At 33.2% G+C, this 18,611-nt stretch overlaps 3 protein-coding genes across 7 annotated transcripts in view; 1 reads left to right on the top strand and 2 right to left on the bottom strand.

Moving 5' to 3' along the window:
• The first annotated feature begins 133 nt into the window (after positions 1 to 133).
• LOC105199484 (COMM domain-containing protein 4) lies at positions 134 to 9,412 on the top strand. Its single transcript, XM_011166624.3, has 8 exons — positions 134 to 332; positions 7,494 to 7,544; positions 7,782 to 7,853; positions 8,051 to 8,116; positions 8,454 to 8,493; positions 8,587 to 8,787; positions 8,981 to 9,127; positions 9,276 to 9,412. The coding sequence occupies exons 2-8, from the start codon at positions 7,542 to 7,544 to the stop codon at positions 9,311 to 9,313; spliced, it is 567 nt and encodes a 188-aa protein (XP_011164926.1). The 5' UTR covers positions 134 to 332; positions 7,494 to 7,541; the 3' UTR covers positions 9,314 to 9,412.
• Positions 2,406 to 7,651, bottom strand: LOC105199473. Its single transcript, XM_011166614.3, has 4 exons — positions 6,817 to 7,651; positions 6,092 to 6,153; positions 5,094 to 5,290; positions 2,406 to 4,335 (listed from the first exon to the last, which is right to left on the bottom strand). The coding sequence occupies exons 1-4, from the start codon at positions 6,929 to 6,931 to the stop codon at positions 2,577 to 2,579; spliced, it is 2,133 nt and encodes a 710-aa protein (XP_011164916.2). The 5' UTR covers positions 6,932 to 7,651; the 3' UTR covers positions 2,406 to 2,576.
• Positions 9,413 to 9,484: 72 nt separating the features above from the next.
• The window catches only part of LOC105199492 (protein tincar), a 164,693-nt gene continuing 155,566 nt past the window's right edge, over positions 9,485 to 18,611 (bottom strand). For 2 of the 5 annotated variants that reach the window (XM_039459148.1, XM_039459149.1), the window contains one exon: positions 9,491 to 18,595. In XM_039459148.1, coding sequence (XP_039315082.1) covers positions 17,513 to 18,595 — 1,083 coding nt within the window. In that variant the 3' untranslated portion in view covers positions 9,491 to 17,512. Of the gene's footprint in view, positions 18,596 to 18,611 lie in introns of all 5 variants that reach the window. The other 3 variants (XM_039459145.1, XM_039459146.1, XM_039459147.1) reach the window with 2 other exon arrangements.

Here is an 18,611-nt window from a genome sequence, read left to right as displayed (position 1 = left end):
TTACTTTGAGTCTGGAATTGGTTAAACAATATCAATTATTTGATATTTGATCGATATCAAATAATTGATATCGATATTAATATCCAAACAGCATCAAAATTAAAACATTTTAACATCGATGTAGACATTAAATTTGATTTCATTTCAACCGTCAAAATGGAGTCGGTGTTTTTACCGACGAAAGAATGAAAGGGAATTTTCTCATCAGTGTCAGTAACTAACTTATCGACTTGATGGAAATGTCACAATCCTAACTGATCCTAACCTGCTCCATCTCTATCAGCCTTTATAATCATCAGTGTCAATTTTTCGCAAATATCATTGTTTACCAGGTAACCATTTTTAGTTTACATTATTTTTCAATGAACATTGCAATAATATAATTGGACAAATTATATCTTAAAGTAATTCATAATATGTGAAACAACTGAATGTTTTTCCAAGAGTTGTGCTTTTATAGGTTATAATGTACAGTTTTATTTATAAAACAGAGGAAATGAGGAAAAAATTAAATTGTTAATATAAGAAATTAACACAGCGTAATAAGCACTGAAGAATAAAATATTCTTCAGACTTATATATCTTATTTTAACATATTTATAGCTAACATTTTTACTAGCAACTAATTTTTTTACAGTTTTTCAATTTTGCTCACAAATAATAACATTTAAAGCGCATTAATTACAAGAATTAAGAAAAAAATGTGAAACAAAATGTTACAAAATCTCTTCACACTTTAACTTAACTTTGTGCACATGTATGTTACAACATTCTCTATGTATTTTTGTCAACTCTTAACGTTTACATACATTTTTATTCTCTTAATACACATTACATTTTTGTAATTTATAATCAAAAGTCTTTCTCTCCACGCGTATTTTGTGTATATTTCAAATTTGGTGATGCATATACATGTGTAATAAATAATTTCTAAAATGTGAAAAGGTTACACAATATTCGATTTGTTACATATATAGAAAGAAATGATGTATGAAGAGTATAAATTAATAGCAGTTTAATTAAATATAATTTTATTAATTCAATAAGAGTATTAATAAAATAAACGGGTCATGCTTTTGTTTTAAAATGTTATTTATTTTATTAATACTTCTATCGAATAACAAAATTACTTTCTACTAGGTTATTATTAGCTAATATCGTTAGTTAATACAATATTATTTTTTCCCATGTGTATATATTTTGCAGATGATAAATTTCTCACTAGAAGAAAAAGAGCTTCATATTTAGACTTTCTTATTATTTAATCAGTTCTTTAAATAAGATTAAATCGTAATGATAATAAGAATATGTAGGCCAATATGTGAAACTACAAATACAAATAATTGAAGAACTTTAATGATCACAGTTAGATCTTTTGTTAGTGCTGAAATTTCTTTTCTGATTTTTTTTACATACATTTTTAGTTCACAAAACTATACACTGAATAAGTTTTTGGTTTTGAAATACAGTTTTAAGTTAAATAGGAATAGTAATGTCACAATACTAAATTGTTAATTAATTTCTTAATAAGTGATGCCAACAAAGCTTATTTATTATCAAGCATCATTTATTATTAAATTAATGATTAATTGCAAACAATTCCAATTTGATAATGTATATAAAATTACACAAGATATACCACTAAGATTTAGCTATCTCCGTTAAGATTCTTCAAATATTTTTATTTAAATAAGGATATTTTTATTTCCAACAATATATTTTACAATATTTATTTTGTTTTATACGTATACTGATTGAAAAGAATAATTCATCAATTGCCATATTTTCATTATAATCGAAAGCAAGTTAAGTTGTAAAGGAGGAAAGATACTACCGTTAATCAGGTTTACTTAAAAAAGTTAAGTGGTTGGAAAAATTTCGTGGTAAATTCCGGTTTTTTCTGTTTCTTTATCTTTATTCAATGGAATAAACTGACAAAAACGATAAAAATGATTAATGTAGCATAAATATATTTGTATAACTTTATGATAAACAATATTTTTGTTTTACTTAATAAATCATACAAATCACTATTTAATATTTAAAGGAAAATTAAACGAACCAATAATAACAAATTAATAACAATAAAATTTTATAATAATAAAATCTTGTTGATTACTTTGTAAATTATTTTTTTTTTTAATTAAAACTTTAGAAATATAAATATTGCTAAACTTTATATTAATTTTTAATTTAACGAGAAAAATATAATAATAACAGAATAAAAAATTTGTACCTTTATAGATCTGTTTCGCATTTACTATTCAACATCTTGTAACAAAAATCTAATTTATTTGCTACGCCGATCATAATTTATTACAGATTTGATTTTGGATAAAGTTTAACTGAAAAAAGCTTCTTTCAATTAACAACCCACTCTCATTATTTTCTATTTATTATTATTAATAGAAAAGATCAATTTTTGTCGGTTAGTTTTTTTTTCCGGAAAATACCGCGTTTTACCACTGGCTTTACTCAAAAAATGTAGAATTTTGCCAATCCTGTCCGTTCTTGCTCTTCTCATCGGAGAGCTATAGAGCTAGAAATTATATCTCGCAGAACATGTCTCTTATCGTCTATTGTCTCGCATCTGTTTCGAATGAGATAGCGCCCTTCTGATTTCGAGTCATTCGTTTTCCTCTGGCCACATAGAACGGATCGGATGCCGCCAAGATTTCATCGAGTGTCCCACGTCGATCTCTTGGTGACAGTCGCTCGTCAAACAACCGATTCGCAATAATGTCGCAGTTATCGTTACATCTAGATATCTCCATCAACAGCATTTTCAGAATACTCTCCGTGAACGGAAGAGTCATCATTTTAGTGTGATCCTCGTCATTATTCATATTTTGCGAATTAAACATCGTGGAGAGATCGCTCTTTCCGAGATCTTGCGGCGCTTTCTTACCGCGGGAAATAATGTAAGGCTCGCCTAGGCGCTCTAAAATATCACTGTGCTTGTCTCTTCGTTCCAAAGACAGCGACTCCTGAAGTTTCTTTTCGATATCTTTCAACCATTCGTCCTGTTGGAGCTGCAACTTAACGAGCTTGCAGGTCTTGCAAACATTACGCTTTTCCCGATAATTCGAAGACTTTGTTTCGAAGTTGTTCGAATTGAACTCACTTGTTAATTGCGAATCTGCCATTCCTGTATAGTCTTTATTAATTTCAAATCCGTCTTCATCATTCTCCATCTCCCTTTCGTTTTTTAATTTTTTCCGATTTATATCATGAAGTTTCCATATTCTTTCGACAGATTTATCTGTGTCTTTTTTATTCAAGCTGTCTTTTCCGTCGTTTAATGAATCTTTACCTGGAGACAAAGTGAGAAGATCGGATGTGCCTGGAACGTTTAACTTGTCGATGTAAGCTTTAATATTCCTCATTTGCTCATATGTACCATTCTTTTCGACATCTTTCTTAAAACTTGTATCATTTTCATAGGTTTCGTGGAGTTCTTGATTTTTCGGTAACACTGATCTTTTTAATCTTTTATTAATTACAAAATGACTTTTATTCTTGTATTTCTCAACTTGATCGATTTTCGCAGTTTTGCTGCTTCCATTTTCAACATCGTTGGAAACGTCTTCGTGCTGAATTTCCTGTTTCTCCTCAACAAATTTTGTGATCATACCGTTTGCGGAGATTTGATTTTCCTTTGTCAATCTGAATTTTTTTGCCACATTATTCAAATCATTCTTTTTATAGTTTTCAATAAAGATATCGTGGTTTGCATCTTTAATTATCTCATCTTCCGATAATGTATCGATTTCGGAAGTTTTTTCGCTTCTATTTTCGATTTCGGTGATCGCAGTGTTATTTAAATCTCTGTCCATATCTTGAAGTGAATCATAGTGACTTCTTTCCTTCATCTGATTGTTCTTTTCATCGGTTGTTTCATCCTGGAATTCTTCGTTCGTTTTGACAGATCTTCTCACTCGACTTTTTATCAACAGTCCTTTGTTTTTGCTTGGATAATCGAAAATTGTTTCGTAATCCTCGATCGTTTTGCCCACTTGTTCTGGGTCCTTAATTCTGAAAATTTTCTTTCCTCGTGTCAATATGTAAGGATCGCTGTTCTCACGCTGAGACTCTATATAGTCAGCATCGACGTCAATCCACCTTGGTTCCTCCACGTAGAACGGTTGTTGAACTTGCATGCCTTGATTATGCTTACGATAGTTCTTTCTGATCGACCAGTCTTCTTGTAGATCGTTGCCGGCATTCTTTTCTTCTTGTATGCCGATGGAGATCAAAACTCTCGGTTTGGTGCTGTCAAATTTTGACTTATCGGAAGATAAGTCTACTTGTGAAAATCGCGCCAAGTCATGCCGCCTGTAAATTATAATATTACCTTTATTTAATTTCAACATTTTATTACACATATTGTTTTTTAACCCTTTACCGCGTAAATTTTTTTTTCAAAAAAATTATTAAATAAAAATGCAATTACAACAAAAATTGAGCTAAAATATTAAATAATTTTTTTTTGTTTGTACCATATATGGCACATTATGCGGTAAAGGGTTAACTTTAACAGAAAAAATATTTTGCTGAAGTATCTAAGAATTAGTTATTATATGATAGACGCTCACTGTGACGAGCAATGCTGCAAAAAGTTTTGACATTCTAGCAACCAGCTTGGGCGTCCTTCGTAATTATTTTGATGATTTAACAAAATTATTTTTAAATTTGTATGTAATTAAATTTTTAGATTCTTTAACAAAACCATTCTTTCTGTCAGCGATTTGCCACATTAATTTCGTCTTTTCTTCTCTAATTTTTTATGAAAATTTTATTATACTCTTGGTTTTTATATTATATTAGTAATGAATTTTAAATCACAAATGTGTTATATTAAAAATAAAGTATAATTCAAGATAAATAAAATTTCATTATCCTTTTATCAAACGTTATTACACAAGATTCTATATTTTTATATCGATATATGTTGTATAAATCTACGATACTTAATTTTTACAATAATATTACAAATTAGAATTTCAGATATGTGTATAAATTTGAATAAAAATTGAGTTTCTAACGCAAGTTAAATCATTGCTAAAATGTAAATTTTATTATTGTTGTATTACCTGAAGGCTATGGGCAGCTTTCTTGGTTCGCTAAGAAATTGCGTGTCCGAAATTCGAGGAAATTGTCTGCTGTAGTCATAATTTAACGACTCCTCTATTTTGGAAGGAATATCTTTCCGTGGTATTCGCTTTGCTTTTCTATTCCATAGTTGCTTGTCGCAAAGCCATGCTGTCTTCATTTTTGAGTGATTTTCCATCTTAAAGTACACAATCATTTTTTTATATGTTACTCAGATTTTCTAAAAGAATTTTTGGATTTTCTAGAAATTTTTTTTCAAAATTTCAGGTAAAATTAGAGTTTTTTAAATACAGCTTTGATTTATTTATATATTTTTTAATGTTTTTTTAATTATGCATTCACAAAGCAAAATTTTGAATATTTTTGAGAAAGTATTAAAAATAAATGATATGAATTAAATGACATATAACGATCTGTCTGGTACAATACACAGATCTACGGAAATATAGAATTCGAAACTCGATAAACACATGAAACAATTTGAAACAATGTAATGTCTTCTGATCGTTACTCATTTTTTTTATAAGAACTTGTAAGTCACACGAGAATGTTCGTGAATATACATGAATGTATATCGCATTTATTATTAATGAATTATCAACATTTTATGACATTGTCAAGAGAAAATGTTCAAAGAAACAATATTATCAGAAAGAAAGATAGAGTTTAAATTTAAAAGCAAAATTCTGAAAACTTTTCTAATTAACTCAGTAAAAATCTATGACTTTTAAGGATAAAAAACAAATTCTGCAAAAATTCCAGGTATTCCTGATTTTTGTTAGTAGTAAACATCCTGTTTATGTACATTATAATTTTTAAATATTAATAAAGCATAACAAACAATGAACAAATTTAGTTTTAATATCTAGTTTATTTCACTCAAAATTAATATGTAACGTTTTGGTACGACGTTTTTATCTATTTTTCGGAACATTTGTAATATATTCTAAAATAGAATTATAAACAATATTTTACTTACTAGAATATTTTCGGACACTGCTATCGATAACAATGTTGTAGCCAGCAATATTTTTCTCATTGCTGGAAGAGGAAAGATTTATGTAGATTACATTTTCATTCAACACATTATAATTTAGCATAATGTGTAAAAAAATTTTGTTACAGTCTTCTAATCTTATCATTTTCTGAGTTTCTATATTATAGTGCGTGAGAAAATATTTAATATTTAGTCCAATTAATTATCCAATTGACAAATCATTACATCGACATTATGTAAAGGTTTAACTTTGTTATTATCCTATTTCGTTAATTATTGCGTAGGAAAAAGTATACAAAGTATTTTGTTACAATTAGTTAATGATGAGTTATTTAGAGACTCTAGTATAGAAATTTTTTAGAACGAATAAATAACAAAAGAATTGACATATTTTGCACAGACGCGAAAGTGTATTAATTAGACATTAGCAAATCTAAAAAGAATTGCGATAGTTTTGCAACAGTAATTCACATGATTATTTTTTTTATCGAAATTAATTTTCAATCGACAAATATTTGTCGATGAAAATATAGAAAATTGTTATAATTCCTGTCTTGTTTGTTGGCTTTCCTTAAAGAAACTGTTAGTAACAAATCTTTAGAAACATCTTCAGTTAATCTATAATAATATGACTGAAAATTATGATTTGGAAGAATGAACAATCGCGGAACAATTTACTACTTTCCGAGTCAAATTATCGGCCTTACCTGTTGCGGCGTTTACCTGTTGGCGACTGTCTTTGGTGTTCACGAGCTCTTCGACTAGAATGACGGTGGGCCGACTCTTGCCCGGATATTTATGTCCGCTGGTTGAAACTCCCATGGGCCATCTCGTCGCGGTCGAAGGATTAGGCGGATTGCATGGGGAATTCGTTCACCTGGCGCAGATGCCCTCGCCAATCTACTCCGCCAACGAGCGCAAACATCTTGACGTCCACGTCCACTCGCCTCGCCATCGTAACGTTATGATGCTTATTGTTAGAAATATTATCGGCGCGAAGGAGGTAGTCACAGAAGCAGCGCGGCAGAAAAAAAAAGTTACCCTGCTTTCCGTCCCGAGGGCACGTGGCGGACCCGAGGTTCGCAGACGTAGTGTGATTGACTGACGTATATATCTCCACGATTGCACACGAGAAAGCTCGACGGTGAATTCCAAGTTGATTAACGTTTCGTAGAACTGCATAGGCTAAATCAACAGAAGGCTCAGGATTTGATAATTTAACAAATAATTACATTATAAGTGTAGACGTAGAATGATCGTGACTGTATCGTTCTTTTTTGCCCATTATTTTGTTTATCCTTGTTGTGAACAAATCTTTTTGCATAAGAGAAACAGAATTTCATTACTTTTATTACAATTTCTAAAAGTTATATGTAATTTTTAGGTGAAAGAAGCAGAGTTAGCGTGAATACGAACCAAGAAATTAACAGAAATGGTAAGAAAATCGCGTTAGAGCGCAAGTTTTTTTCTTGCTATTATTATATCTTAAATAAATGAAATATTGCTAAACAGTAAATGTAAAGGTTTTAAAATGTAAATGTACACATTTACGTGTTTTTTTTAATTTATTACTTAAATTTTTGCATTATCTTAAAAATTTTAAATTTAATTATTAAAGACATGGATAGTATTTAACTTTAACATATACAAATTTACCCATATTTTATAACAGAGATTCAGATTTCTCGGCGATGGCGACTGTCCAGACTGGTTGCTGGCGGAAATCAATACGCTTTCGCGAATGGTATTGCGCAATTTTTTTTGTTTCTCTCTCTGAAATATATTTCTATACATACCTATAATAATGTTACATTAGAATTCTTGATAGTTGTATAAATAATATAATATACTATAAAAGATCTTAGTATCTTTTTTTATTATGCGAGGAAAAATACAGATATATCTTTTGGCAAAAAATGTTTAATGTATTTTATTTTTTAGACTTCAATTAAAATGAAAATGCTAGGTCAAGCAGTGGCTAAATATTTGACCGAAGGAGAACTTGATGTAAGTAATGCAGATTGCGATTTATCGCTAAAAATTTTCAATTTAAAATTCTTTGTCCTTATTGTCAACGCTAATGGAACCAATAAAAAAAATTATTTTAAGTAAAACTTATTATTTTGCTAAAATATTTAAAAATATTTTAATTCTCTTTCTAACGATTATATCGAATTATATCTTTATATCTTTAATTTGAACTACTTTCAAATTTATATTAGTTAAATATATATAAAATGCAATAAATTATTAAAGTTTTTAAATTATATGCATATATTATATTTATTTTTTATTTTCTGTGTATAGTAATTCTCCTTAATTGCGTTACATTAAATTTTTTTAGGAGGAAAAAGTAAAAAAGATCACGCAAGACGCCAAACTTGGTGTGTATAACTTTATGTATTATTATCATAATCACCAAATAACGCGATACATAGAATAAAGGAAAAGAAAATGTAGACATTAATTTTATTTAGACGTGAGCGATGCGAAGGCAATGGTAGCCGCGCTCGAATTGATATTCACATCTTCTGCCCGATATGGCGTTTCCGCCGCTGACTTGAGCAGCGAACTGCAACAATTGGGACTTCCGCGAGAACATAGCACAGCTGTAGCGAGGCTTCATACCGATCACTGTCCCCAGATCACAGCTGTTCTTTCATCTCAATCTTTGAGAGGTGCAAGCTCTATAATTTTTATAAGACTAATCTGAAAAAATATATTTGGGCTACAATTTTAAATTTAACTTTCGGCAAAAATTTAGCCCGTTGAAATTCTAGATTTTTATATCAGTTATATCTGATATAATATATTTTTCGCTTGCATCGACTGTCTACGCAAAAAATTTACTTGAAACTTTTATATTCGTAGTCAGTCGCTTGTCTTCCATTGAAGTGCTACCTTGCGATAGCTCATCGCCTGTTTCTGCCGTGACATTAAAATTGAAGAAAGTAGATGGAAAAGAGGAGGATTCCACTGTAAATATCTCTAAAGATGATGTGCAAGTGTTATTGAAGGGTATGAAAGCGGTTTAGTTTTAAACATTTGTAGAAAAAAAGGCTGATATACTTTGTTACAAAGAATTGACTACGATTTTTCAACTTTACACTATACGCAGATATCACGCATGTTTATAACCAAAAACATTTATGTCTTTCTTTTTCAGAACTAAAAAGAGCACGGGCGCTAATGGAAAATCTGTGAATATTAAATAAGATAATACATTCCATTATTTTGTAATATAACTATTATAATTTACTGATGAAAATATTTGCTATTTATCAATAAACGTGTCGCAGAAAATGAAATTTTATTCCTTCCAGGCCCTTTTCTCTTTCCGATTGATCGAGGAAATTGAAAAAAATTGAGCGCATATCAAGCTGTTCATCGAATAATTTACTTTTATTCTCTTAGTAAATGAATATACAAAGTTTACATTTAGTTTACTGGTTTATACGATGCATTGAATAATATTGATACGTTGTGACGATAATAATGTCGCTGTTAATAATCGCGCGTGTCATTCTTCCCTCTGCCTTTGTTGCGTTCATACACGAATTCGAGCACGATGTATCAGAATGTGTCGGATCACTGAAGTGTCGGAATTAAAGCGTGCGCAAGAAATAATGCAGATTCGTTCAAAATGGGTTACGCATCGAATCTCCGTGTACCACCCTTCAGCCTTCACTCTTTTACTTTTCCCGATCCGCTGAGGCCACATTCCGAAGATACACGCGCAACTGAACGAAGTCGCTATGTAAAGAAGCAAATATCTTGCAGACGAGGGAAAAAATAAATAAAAAGAAAAATAAACTTTAGGCCAGCTTAGAAAAAAATTGTCGTGAAGTAACAATGAAAAGGAGATTCCTATCGATCGCAATCAACGAGACGCCGTCAAAGTACTCTGACGGAAAAACGAAGTTTGTCGGGGAATACCTTTGGCATCGTGCTCCGTGAATCTTTTTTTTTAGGGCGCGCGTAAAGCGGTAGCGTTTAATCGTTAAATTCGAATAAATACCAAGGCTAATCTAATCAGTCTTTATACAGTTATTCGTACACACATTCGCTGTATATGTATCCGTTTCGCTCGCGCTCTCTCATGCACGCACGCACGCATACGCTCACATTCTCCCGCAGTTCTCTTCACTCAATGCAACTTTTAATTATTTACAAGTGTTTCGGAGGAGCCGTCGATATAATGACACATCGATTAAGCACTCTCTCGCGGTTATACACACGTTCCTGGGACGCGACTCTTTGGAGGGCTCTGACCGGCTCTTTATTCAATGTTCTTGCTGAGGTGGAACCAAGGATTTTGCACGATTAATGATTAAATAATAAGAAAAAAAAAAGGATTTCGATCAGCCAATTCTCTTTTTCTCTCTCGGCCCTTGGTGTGACCTACTTCGTTACCTCAACCCCGTATGTACAGATGACTTTACGTAAAATATTAAAATGTTTATAGATTCTAAGTTTTTTGTTGAAAGACAATCAATAAAATAGATCGATTTTAGCCTTCAAAGTGGCAAGTAAAAACAGTGTCTTTTTGTAGTTTCTGAGCTGCTGAATCTAATCCTGATCTTCTAAAAATTTTAATTTGTCGGAAGAGTAATAAAATGAGAATATGAAGCTATAAAATATCTATAAACTATTATTATTGAGCTTTACAAACGTATTAATTCATATTTTCCTACTGGTAAAACATGATAATGTTTTTATCTTTAATATTTAATGTTCTGCTTGATAAAGAAAATAAAAAGTTGTCTAAAAACGACGGAAATATTATCGATGAGAATTATTCGAAAACTTGACTGCAACAACATTTATTCATTATGTCTTTCTCCCAGAGCATAATACAGCTAAATACGTGAACATACTTAGTGTACATTCAAATAAACAAAATCTATTTTGCATTTGAAATTTTTATACAAAATAGATAATGCTTACTTTTTCTTTAAATAAGTTTCTGAAATCTATTTTATTTTTTATTTTAACTAAGTTGTATCAGTCATTGTACCAATCCCCGATTATAGTATTTTTTCAGAAAAGATTTTGCAAGATTTGTGCAAAAAATATTTTTAAACACCGCTTTGTCAATAATTTTAAGGCTTTTTTTTTATTAATTTGTGTTGTTCACATATATATTAATCGATTTTCACTTAACATTACTACAGTTTTATAAGATTTACTATAATTTTTGAAGGTCAGGATCAGATTCAGCAATTAAAAACTACAAAAAAAAAAGGAAACAGTATTTGTACTTGCCATTCCGAAGGCCAAATTTGATCCACTTGATTCTTTCTTATTCTGATCTTATTATATTTGATTTTGTATGCCTATGTGTTTCATCTCTAATTCTCTTTTAAATGAATATAAACCAAAATAAATTGAGAAAACATTATGTAATAGCTTTATGTAAGCGAATACAATGTGATATGTGATGTTTTCCTCCATCATCGATAACTTTTGTTTTTGACCGAGCAATGAATCAGACAGAACTATTTGAGTCGTCATCAAGAGCATATTGTATTATCTCTTAAATCTTCGAAAAATATGAGACTTTTTTACCATCCATTTTGTCTCACTATAATTAAAAATTTAAATATTATTTATCTCTTATAAGAATGAATACATAATGAATGAGGATGAGAATATAACGTTCTGACTTTGTTAATTTAAAAATTTATACTATCATAATATCATAATTAATATCACTTTCGCTAAGGGGTTGAGATACGAGTGATTCAGGGCTGTGTCACATGACAATAAAGATCTTGCTCCTTGCTTCCGAAGCGCCTCCGGTGCGGAGCCTTCCTCGACTGCATTACACTGTCATACCTACGTCTAGGTTCTAGCCAGATCTAAAACGAATTTACGGTCGCTGACACTAGACGGTAAAAAAATATTTCTGCAACTTTTTTTGTCTCGTCGCCACGTTTGTTTCTCGCGAACATCGATGTCGACTATTTTAATCGCAAGTATAACGAAGCAAAATCATCGTTGTAAATAGGACAGGCATCCCTGAACAATATTTACAGACACAAGCGTACAAATACGCAAATACGTGCAAAAAATTTATGTAATAAGACATGAATTTTTATTTATTTTCGAAAAAAAGGAAAAAATAGTGTAAGCGTAACTTTGTATTACTTTTTTCGTCGAATCTCTCTTTTTCTTCTTCTTTTTCTCTATATGCATAGAAAATATGAATTTTCTATTTAATTCCAAATAAACGACGATAAATGCACTTAATTTTAAAATTTACATTTAATTTTATGAAATAGATTCTATTGTCTCTAAAATAGAATCTATGACGCAGATTCGCGAAAACACTATGTCTTGAATGCTTTCGAGATGCGTGCCCCATTGCTAACGATTTAACTATTTTCTATGATGGTCGTCGCGATTACGCCGCAGCAATATCCGCCGTACATAGTGCAGTTATCAAAAGATAGGTTTTTTTTCTTTGTGCTACTACCGTTGTTGTGTGCATTTTTAAAAAATTGTCTCAGTGGCGGTTGCAACGGCGCGATCAATAATGTATCGATTGTATATACACGAGCTAACGTCATCAAAAATCTCCGCTGAACATCTAAATTATGAATGTTGTTCGCAAGGGAGTTTACCTCATTGTCCTTTTCGAAAACATATAATGAATAAGGAACTCAATTTAACACATGACTTTTTTCTCAATGTAGACAATTTAAAAGAATCATCCAAGTATTGTACATTAATTAAGAATGTAATTGGTAGTACATAGATAACATCCATATTTTTGCAAATTTTCAGGCTGTATATTATTTTTAATTTATTTTGTTATTTCAATAACAAGCCGCATTTTAGATATTGTGTTGAAGAAATTTGGTTTATACGAAATTAATTACTTTGCCCAATTTATACAAAAAAAAAAAAAAAAAAAAAAAAAGAGAGAGAATAGATGCAGCAAATAAGTTTTTAGCAAACAACAAAAAAATCGTATAGAAATTAATCACTAGGTATAATAATGTATTGAAGTATTAAAGAGCCGCATATTCTCAAATTGAAAATTTATAGCTTGGATGAATTGAAAATAAGATGTTGCAACGAAGATTTCTTGACGCACGCGCGCGCGCAAATGTGTGGAAGAAAGTGTCATGCCGAAGCATTTGCATTGAGAAAAATACGTGAAATTCTAGCGTTGAATATCTACTTTGAAACAGAATCAAGGGTAGCTTTATCGTAGGACTATACGAAGAAGAGAGACAGAATAAATCTTTCCAAATTTAAATTTCAAATTCTTTCTCTTTCTCTCTACGAAAATTCTCTCGTCCTATCTTCATCTACTAGTGTATTGAAAATAGTCATTAAAAAATATGTTCGCACTACATTGGGTATTATTAGAGCTCATTGATCATTAAGAAGTCTGGTCCAGCCCTTGATCGATGCTTCGTGCTATTGCTTGAGTATCCTCATAAAGTGTCTTCGCGAAATGCATGGTCCTTGCGAGATGATATGTACGATCGGCAATGACAAAGCGTTCGATAAGTCGTATAAAAGTGACGGACTTGCCATTCGCGATCAATTGGTCGATCTTTTGTGCTTTGGTAAATGCTTTCCGCAGCTCACAGGACAATACGGTTATTCACGGTTCATAAAAAATTGGAACCCAAAGTTTAAATCTGCACTACGAATCGATATCTCGTGAATAGCTGCAAGCCTACGTGAATATTCAAATGCCGCTAATTGTATTGTGACAGGATGAAATGTCTCCTTGATATAGTACCAAGATCAATCATTACAACCTATTGGATTTGCACTTGGATTACTCTCATCACATATTTCCTCGTGTAATACCTTAAGTAAATGGAAAGCGCAGAATTTTTTCAGAATAAATCTCCCACGATATTTCGTGAGCTATTAATTGCCTTTGCATGTATAACAACTCGTAAAAGAAATATTCTATGAACAAGGCTGAGAATACCGCTATTTCTAATACTGGAAGATATTGAAAAATACAGATATATCTGATTTCATATCGCATTGTCTCATGAAAAGTATGAGTTTTGGACAATGCCGTACAAGAACGCTCACACTTTCTTTTTATTGTTGTAGTTATTATCTTTACGGAATGCGTAAAAACCTTTTCAGCCGCAGTCACATGTCACACTCTGGTATACAATTGTAGTACTACTTAGCATTGCGTTCATTAATCTCATATCGGTGGTTACAAAAAATGTTTTTACGCTCACCACATGCGTACACGATTAGTGCAATATTTCATTTGCCTCGAAAAATGATACGTGCAACTTTATACAAAGTTAACAAAACATTATAAAACATTTGACGATAATAATAGTGGGTAAGCAATGATACATCATAATAATAATAAATTTAGAACGATTGTATCAATTGACATGAATTATAAATTAGTAAACGCATCTACTAACAATTTTCATTTTTATAAATTATTTACTAAATTTTGTTTATTGATCTTAATTGAAGCGACATAACTTTATTTGTCTGATCTCTTTTGTAACGTACATTAGAGTTTCAAATATTCCTCCTTAGCCTATCATAATCTAACGAAAAATCAATACGCTGGCTCACATATGTAAATCGTTTCTATTAGAATACGAATTACATTATTATGAATAATTACAAATCAGCGATATGCATTATCATGGTGACATGTTTCTATAATATTGGCATATCATCGAGCGGATGAACTGATTTGTAAAATGTTATTGATTTTCGAAAGATTTATCGAAAAGCGAAGGGGAAATGAAACGAATGTCATATTATGCAATATGTACTGCATTAGATTGCGAAAAAGACTTGAGATTGTGATGCATCTTTGCGAGACCAGTCTGTACCATCACATAGAGCGTCTCATAGAGCGATATATAGTCGCGAAAGAACGCAACTTAGCGAGAACTTATGCTTTATATATATATTTATATATGTATATATGTACGCACGTACCGTAAGCACAAGTAAATGCCTAGGTACGAATAAACGATTACAGTGATTACTTATATTAACGAAAGGACGAAATACCATGGCAGTCGACGAAATAAGTAAATGTAATGGAGATCTGTAGATCTTTTTTTCACGATTGAGTGGCAGTATTCTTAATCCACTTGTCATAAATAGCGCTTGTCTGTCTTTTCTTACGCCAACACGATTTATTTTTGCGAGTATTAAACATAAGCACACTCGTTGTATTGTAAATAATGCAAATGAAAAGCAGGCGAAAAATTTATTTTATTCTTCTCTCCCAGAGAGAAGCGATATAAAATGAAATATATAAGATTTCTTTCGCGTATGTATGCACATTTTGCGTGTATTTTGTGCAATTCTCCTAACAAATGATAGAATATTACACTACAAAAAGGTGATAAGCCACATTCTCAAATAAATAAATAGTACGTATTATCTTCGCAGTCTATATAAATCTTTAGCTTTATCTTCAGTATTTATTCATGAATTTTAATTCTATAAGTAACGACAATTTCTTTCTCGTTCCTCTTCTGATTGTATGTGCTTATAATAATTTCGATGGCACTGCTATATCGCAAACCTTACGACACCATTACGATCAAAGTGGCAGATCATGATATATCGTTATCAGGCCATAAAAAGATTTAACATAACGGTATATTCGGTAGCATACCGGAAATCTCATCAAGGCCGAAAATCGTATGACTACAATCTGCGCTTATTTTACAGTGACTCATATAAAACCGCCTGTATATTCATATAATTACTAATTATTTAAACATACAATTCATAGAAGTTTCGACAAATAAACATTTATCCTGGACGACAAATTTGATAAAGAAAACAATATGAAAAGAAAACAAAGAAAGACCAAAAGCAAACGAAATAAGAAACGTATTGCGCGTAGTTTAAATGTGCACTCCGATGCGGGAGGGCTCTTTTTTTTTTTATTTATTTTATCGCATGTGAGTGACTCATCGTGGAGTCGAAATATAAACAAACAATTAGCAATGTACAAATTTAACAAAATTTACAATTATCAGTGGAAAAAAGATCTTAATTGTTAATGCAAAAGCATATACTGTACGAAGGGGGCGACCCGAGTTTTTCCACATTCTTCTCTTCCTAACTGATTATCCTTAATTCACTCTATACACGAATTTTATTTAGGACAACACAATAACTTTTTCTCCATATCTAAAATGGGATAACTATGTTATTCTCACTCTCGCCTGCCATTCTCTTGCGGCGTTAAATGCGGCGAAACGCCGATCTTCTTCCTTCGATTCTCCCTTGAACACGTTTAATCCGCGATATAAGAAAATGAGAAAGATAAATTTTAACTATAAGCACGCATCGATACATACCGAGAGATGTTCGCGTAAACTCGAGAGAGCAGAGATTATTACTTACACATACATTTTTAATTGTAAACTGCTTTACTTTCCTTGAAATTGTGATATATGTGCATTGCTTATATTTTGCGATAATTATTTATTATTGTGTGATTTAGAACTATTTCGCATTAGCCAGAATGAGGACCTCTTAATCGAGTCGTTTATTGTTTTATTGTTCATATCACTATCCGTTTCAGATATTTCCCTTTATTGCTGTGAGATCAAAGATAAAATCGGACATATGTAATTAGAACATATAGGATATGTATATAACGGAATTAATACTTTTTAAACTACAATTATCAATTACCTCCGTCAGCTATCTGTGGGATACAATATAATCATCTAGTTAATTTGTCTTTTTTTTACGTTCACGCGTGTTACTCATTCAAATGAATGGATTTTTTTTTTGTTTGTACGCGATTTATGTAATAAACTCTATGTTACTATCATAGACGCACACTTACATAAATAATCGGGTAAAATCTGACCGATGTATAGTATAAAGTATCGTCATCAGATTGTAAAAAATAGAGGTAACCCGTATTTTAAGGAATGCCACATTTATTATACGTTAACAAACGGCAGAGAAATTGATATGTCGTTTTAACCTTAATTTGACTAATTTCCTTAAAATTTCGGCGTTTTTGAGCATACGATATGAAATACGTAAAAGCCTCCTCTCTAATAATTCATACTGACAATGAATAATGCAGCGCGGCGTACTAAATGCGTACTATAATTTCGCGTGAGTCCTAAAGATTTATTGATTTCAAAGCAAGACGTTCGCAGCTCGTCTCGAGTTCACGCAAAAAGATTCTCTCTTTCTCTCTTTGTCTATTACGTTTCTATCACTCTCATTCACCCGAATAAGCATTTTGGGGAGATCATGACATCGGTACGCCGTGCCTGGAAACAGCAATCCCCTCCGATGTCATTTGTCATCACGAAAACGTTCTTACGAAAATACCAGGTATCACCTAACGCGATTCAAGTTTATAACTACCAGCCAATATCCTCGCGGATTTTAATGCGGCAAACACGTGTCGGAGTCCCCGCTGCTGGCCATGGAGAAGTTCGCGGAGTCCCGATCGTTCTGTCTGATCTGCGCGGTGGCCGTGAGCTTGTTGTTGCCTTGCGGCATCTGCGGGAAGGTGTGATGGCCCGGCAGGGCCCAAGGTTGACTATGCAATTGCACCTGCGGGAATCTCTTGACGAATGGATTGCCAGGGCCAACAGCGTTAGCGTGGAGCAGCCTAACGCCGTTATGATGCGACGGTAACGTCGTGTGTGCCGGCATGGTGGTGTGAACCTGCGGCGGTACGAAGGTGTGTCTCGGCACGGATCCGCAGCTGCCGGTGGAACCGCCGCTCATGTTCGCCGTGACCACGTTGTGAGTCGCATGCGGCAACGGCATCGTGGAGCAGTGAGGATAGGTGACGATAGGCTGCGTAGGATAGTGTGGCAGAGTCGCCGAGGAGGCCTGTATGCGAATGTCGTTGCTCTCGGTGAAGGAGGTCATCCTCATGTTGGTAGACCGGCCGAACGGTTCCTCATTCGGGTTCAATGGATCCGTGAGCTTCGTTCTCGAGAGCTTACGGCGGATCACGACCGTCGCCTCGTTTGGGTTCTCCAAGATGACCGCCGGGCAGCCAGCGCCGATTTCGTTGCTGGCGACATTGCTGTATGGCGGCGCGTGATTCACGTATTGCGGCGAGGAGAAGGACTGGCTGGTGCCGGGACGACTGCTGGGCGGCGAAAAGGTCATGTTCGCTGTGGGTGGCTGCGTGCCACGCTGCAGGGAGCAGCTACGCCACTGCTCGCGCGGCTCCTCTCGCGGCTCCCCGGTCAGATCGTCCACGCTGGTCGCGCGACGCTGGGAGCTGCTGTGACTGGCGTTGCTGGCGTTACTTGCGTTACTGTGCACGCCACTTGACGTCTCGCTATTGCTGCTGGTGTTGCTGTGACCGGCCACCGAACCGGCACCGCCGCTGCTGCCCACTGTGTCCAAGGGTGGTGAGTTCGAGGAGTCCGAGCGTGGTGTTAGCTCTTCGTTCGGCATTCCCGAATCCGCGCGACGTAGGCACCGCGGCGTCTGTCCGCCGTTCATCTGGAAAGTTCCATCG

The sequence above is a fragment of the Solenopsis invicta genome, chromosome 16 (genome assembly GCF_016802725.1).
Source record: "Solenopsis invicta isolate M01_SB chromosome 16, UNIL_Sinv_3.0, whole genome shotgun sequence".
Taxonomy (NCBI): domain Eukaryota; kingdom Metazoa; phylum Arthropoda; class Insecta; order Hymenoptera; family Formicidae; genus Solenopsis; species Solenopsis invicta.
Note: the sequence above shows the minus strand (reverse complement) of the source record. Positions and strands in the feature narration are given on the sequence as shown.